At 59.5% G+C, this 5213-nt stretch overlaps 1 protein-coding gene across 1 annotated transcript; it reads right to left on the bottom strand.

Moving 5' to 3' along the window:
• Positions 1-801: 801 nt before the first annotated feature.
• Positions 802-4848, bottom strand: TTC16 (tetratricopeptide repeat domain 16). The gene is given in 9 exon segments (XM_009322208.1): positions 802-892; positions 2451-2616; positions 2698-2841; positions 3376-3576; positions 3689-3879; positions 4000-4129; positions 4210-4380; positions 4442-4527; positions 4717-4848. Coding segments are annotated over 8 exon segments (1152 nt in total). The 3' UTR covers positions 802-892; positions 2451-2519.
• Positions 4849-5213: the final 365 nt, after the last annotated feature.

Here is a 5213-nt window from a genome sequence, read left to right as displayed (position 1 = left end):
CTCTCCAGCCCCAAGGAGGCTGCTGCAGGATGCGGGACCAAGTGCAAGTGATGTGATTTAAAGCACTTTACTGATTTACCCTTGGCCAGGGGAGGGTGGGTACAACCAGCCCGGCGCACCACCCAAGACATCCGTGACGACAAAGGGAAGAGGCTAAGAGGTCCTGCAGTGTTGGGGAGGTTTCTCACCCTGTCACAGCAGCACCCACCTGCAGCTCTCCCCTCTCCTGGCACCTACTGATATCCAACACATCAAGATTCTGAGCCCACAGAAGAATATTTCTTTCCTACAGCATTTTAACAGGTTTTTAAAACCTTTTGAAGCGTGGCTGTGCCTCAGCTTCTTGTACCACGTGACAGTGCCGGTGCTGACTCCTGCAGCGCTGGCCTGTGAACACCTTCAACATTGCAGCAAAGTTTTCTTTTCAAGGAAGTTTGAGCCAACTTCTTCCCAGCTTCCTTTCACTGGAAATAGGTGCTGGTAGGGACCAGCTTCACCATCGACAAGCATAGGGGGGGTGGTAATGTGGGAGATGGCAACGCCTGATCTGCCAAGAGCCAGGTTCTTCCTACCACCCCCACATCCATCGTTCCCTTAAGGTCCAGAGGATTTCCCTGCAGCAAACCAGGAAAACAACAACAACAACAACAAAAAGACTTCTCGCTTGTTCTACTAGCTACAAAAAATTTCAGTCCTACCTCCAGGGGAGCCTATAGTGCTACTAACGGTTTTGAAAATTCCTTTTATTCAGTGATAACTTCTACAGCAGGCTGAGAGTTGGTGCTATGAGCTGTTGAGCCTCTTGTACATCCTTCTGCTGGTCAGACCTTGCAGGTTTTGGCTGGGCCAGCGTCCGTTCAGCTTCTGGGGAGTGTCACTTACGACGGGGGACCTGCGGACGATTTAGAGAAGATTAGTGCTCCACACTGCCAAGCATGGGGTGCACAGCATTAAGACCTTTGCCCAGGTTTTAATCTCCTCTGGGCAGTCCGTTATGGCAAAACAGGTCAGAGGAACCAGAATCATTCGCTCTCTAGGAACAAACTGCCCAAGGGATGGGTGCAGGTTCACTTCCCAAAGCTCCCGATGCTCCGCTCAGGCCCTGTGCTGAAATGAGCTGCCAGCGCTTGGGACCATTCCAGCTCCAGGGCCGGAGCTTTGGGGACAGCGATTTTAGACTACAACCAAATGCTGCCCAGGAGCTGGCCCACAGACAGACCCAAAAATTCTGCCTCTACAAATGCATAACATTTTTGGAAATTTCAAAATAAATCTTTTATGAAATAAACGGTTGGGAAACAGTCTTTTACTTGGATTCCTGACTGCAGCTAGTGCGGAAGGACTTGGAAGATTTGCAGTTGCGTGGGAACAGCTGCCTGATGCGATGGGACTTTGGGGATTTAGTGGCACAGAGCTCATGCTCTCCAACTAGGTAACTGGAAACAAGACAGCAGCCTTTCCCTGGGGAGGAGGTGAAACAGCAGTAGCTGGGCCAGACATCCTCTGCAGAGGAGCCAGCGTAGGTCCAGGGAGGCCACTGGCTCTCTCTGCCCCAGCGGCACTTTTCCCCCACTGCAGAGCGCATCTCTGGGTCCCAACACCACGTTCGTAGGGCTAGTGCCAGCGCAGCAGGAGGTGGGAACCACGTCACCTCCTACCCAGGGAGAGTCGCTTTGCGAAGCCTGCCTGGTGGCCCCGCACGCAGGGAGCTGAGGGCCGAGGCGAGGTGCTGGACGGGCGCAGTAGCAGACCAGCTGTTTCTGCAGCAGCTATCGCTGCTGCTCCGTGCGCTGGCTGGGTGCGAGATCCAAGCCTGCAGCCCCTGCTGCCGCACCCCAGGCTTGCTCACCCGAGTTGCTGTCCCTCGGACAGCTCCTACTCCCGTGGGCAGCCCTGGGCCCTCAGGCACCGCTTCCTTCGGATCATCCTCCAGTGCCATCAGCAGCCTGGGGACAAGTGCCAGTGCAAAGGCAATGCTACGGGCCTGCAGCAACCCCCCAAAGCGATCCTTTATCTGGGAGGGCTGAAAAGGAGTGAGACGCCTGCTTGGAACAAGGTTCCCAGGCCAAGTGTAGACATCCAGCAACCCTGCATCACCTTTTAGGAGCAGAAAGGGGCAAAACCCACCTTTGCCAGCACAAGTACTTCAGCAGTGAGTTCTGAAACATGCCACTATGCTCCAGAGCAAACAAAACCCTCGCACTCGGGATTTGAGCAACCCCCCTTTGGAGTGGGCAGCACTAGTGGGCTAACGCCCGAGACAAACTACCCCCCAGCATGCACCTATTGCTGCTGTCACACCAGGCGACATCAGCCGAAATGGTGAGTTCTGGGGGGCTCCGAAGCGTTTTCTCCAAGGTTTCTTGGGCAAGGCATCCAGTCTCACTCCTCAGGACCGCACAGACAGTCTTTCTTGGAAAAAGGTAGCGTACGAGGGAAAGGATGTGTACCTTGCCATCCGTGGGGTCGGGCCACAGACCTAGGGCGGCATCCTCCTTCATGCTCTCCACCCTCCTCGGTCACAGGCAGGCCCTGGCCCGGCACAGGTAGTACAGCAGTTTCTGGGGGTCGTGCTCAACGGCCACAGAGAAGCAAGCTTCTGCCTGCCGGTACTGCCTGTGAGGGGACAGGAGAGCACGCTCGGCAGCCTGGCTTGCCGCCAGCCCTGGGGCAGACCACACCAACCCGCCTGCTCACCTTGCCACCAAGTCCTGCTGGCCCTGCTCGTGCAGTGCTGCCGCAACCCGTCTCCGCACAACGCAGTCCCCCAGGCTCAGCTCCAGCACCTGCTGGTAATCTGCAAGTGCACAGGCCAGCTCCCCCAGGCGAAGGAAGCAGTCCGCAGCAAGGCAGCGTCGGCGTCTCGGTTAAATGAGAGCGGCTGGGGGCTGGCTGCCACCCCCGGGCTTTGTCTGGAGCTCTCCGTGCCAGTGGGAAACACGCACGGCACGTGTCCAGCCCACCCCAGCCACAAAGATTTCAGCGTCATTAGCCAAGAGCTCTGAGCTCCGCCAGGCAGGAGACACAGCCCAGTCTGGAAGAGAACAGCCATTCCCAGCCATGCCTCAGGACAGGCCACGCGGGGAGGGAGCCGAACCACCAGTGGTGAATCCCGGCTCCTGGTACCTCTCCCCACTGCTGAAACCATCCAGATGGGCACAGCTGTGAACAGGGGTCAGGACCAAGGGACAACCCAAGGGCCCTACTGCCCACTTCAGCCACCACTCCCTAACGCAGGACCCCGGTGCAGGGCCTTCCCCCACACATGCTCAATGCACGAGTGCAGCTGCTGCTCTCTGACACCCCAGCCCTGTCCACGCACCACTGCCCCCACCCTGGGGACCCCGCTGCGATGCCCAGCCCGGCTGCTTGCCTCCTCTGTTTACACAGAGCCCCTTCTCCCGCCTCTCGTCCCGCAGAGCCTCGCCAAGGAGCATCACAGCCTCATCGAATCAGCTCAGGGCGTAGCAGTGCACGGCACAGTCATTGTAGGCGACTGCCAGCTGCCACCAAGCCTCCTGGGCCTCCGGGTCCCCCTGGCCCCCAGCTCCCTCGCCCTGGCTAAGTCCTTGCAGGCTGCACTGAAGTCCTTGAGCCACCGGAGGAGGGCCCCCCTGTGACACAGGGACAGAGATAGGAGAGCTCAGAGGTGGATGGGGACAACCGGCCGTGGTGACACTCTCACTACCTGAGGGTGAAGAATTCAGCAGCTGAGGGGTCACTCTCGATGGCGAAGCTGATCTTGAGCAGGGCCCCACGCAGGTTCCCGCACAGGACCTTGGACACCACCTCAGCCTTGGCCTCCTGGCCTCGTCTCAGCAGCCTCCACCTCAGGGCCTGGGCAGCTCCGTGCTGCAGCTCCAGGGCCCATGGGATATCCTGGTGACACAGGGCCAGCTGTCCAGGGAGGGCAGGTACCCTCAGAGCCTGGCACTTCCTAGCACATCCCCAGTCTCCGGAAAGGGCAGCAGGGCCCCTTGGGGACTGGAGCGGCTGTACCTGCCCAAAGCATTCGTAGAAGGAGGCACAGAGCACATACAGATCAGGGTTCCTCGCATCCTCCTCCAGGTCTCTGTTGAGCATTTGAAGACATTCTGGGAACTTGTTGAGAGCCGCAAGACACACGATGCTGCAAGAGGAGACGGGCAAGGCTGGAAGCAGCCCACAGCAGGGCCAGCCCTGGACAACCTAGCGCTGCCCTGGCTTTACCTCCTCTGGTGAAACACCCTGCGGTGAGGCTGCAGCTCGGCTGCCCGTGTGAAGGCCTCCAGGGCCTCGCAGTAGAGCTCCTGGTCGAGCAGACATCGGCCTTGCAGGGAAGCCCTGCCAGCCTGGCCACAGGCCAGGGCTGCGGACAGAGGAAGGGGAGTGGTGGCTGACCTGCAGGTCAAGGACAAGGGCCAGGAGAGCCAGGCAGGGCTGCTCCCACGCAGGCACCAGCGTGAGCACCTTCCTGAAGTTCAGCATGGCTGACTGGAAGTCACAGAGCTGGAGGAAGGCCTCTGCCTGCTGCTCATACAGCTCTGCCTGTACCACGGACAACCCTCAGCCCACGCTGGCCCAGCCCAGTTCTGCTCAAACTACCTAGGATCAGCCTGGTGAGATGTTAACAGCATCCTGAAGCCAGATGCCAGCGTGAGAGCCAGGCTTCATGATGCTGCCTCCCTTCTCTGGCTCCCAGCCTAGCGCATCCCTAGCCCTTTGGGGACCCTTTACCCTCTGCGGATCCAGGTTGATGGCTTTCGAATAGCAGGTGATGGCTTCCTCCCACTGGCCACAGGAGGAGAAGTCCAGCCCTTTCTGCCAGCTGTGGAGAGGAAAAGAGCCATGAGCGAAGCGCGACGACATGCTGCTGGACTGGGGGACTGTCAACACAGCCTTGGAAGAAAGCTCTGCTCCGCTGGCAGGGCCAAGAACCACCCAGGGCTGGAGGAAGGTGAGGGATCATGTATCGCCCCCCCATCCAGCCATAGCCCAAAGGCCGCTGTGACGGCGCGAGTGGGAACGTAACAGGCGTGAACACGTAAAACATGGGGCACAGCCCCGGGCACTTACTGCTCCTGCACCCCGCCCCGCACAACCGCGGGCAGGGACCCCGCTTCCCTCGGCGACCCGGCGCCGCGCAGACACCGGCTGGGCCCGAAGGCCCTCCGCGGGGACCTCTCCCAGCCTCCCCCCAGCTGCTCCTCCGGCACCGCCGTGGCAAAGAGCCC

This window comes from Pygoscelis adeliae, unplaced genomic scaffold (assembly GCF_000699105.1).
Source record: "Pygoscelis adeliae isolate BGI_AS28 unplaced genomic scaffold, ASM69910v1 Scaffold114, whole genome shotgun sequence".
Lineage (NCBI taxonomy): Eukaryota > Metazoa > Chordata > Aves > Sphenisciformes > Spheniscidae > Pygoscelis > Pygoscelis adeliae.
This window is presented reverse-complemented; position numbering and strand designations above follow the sequence as displayed.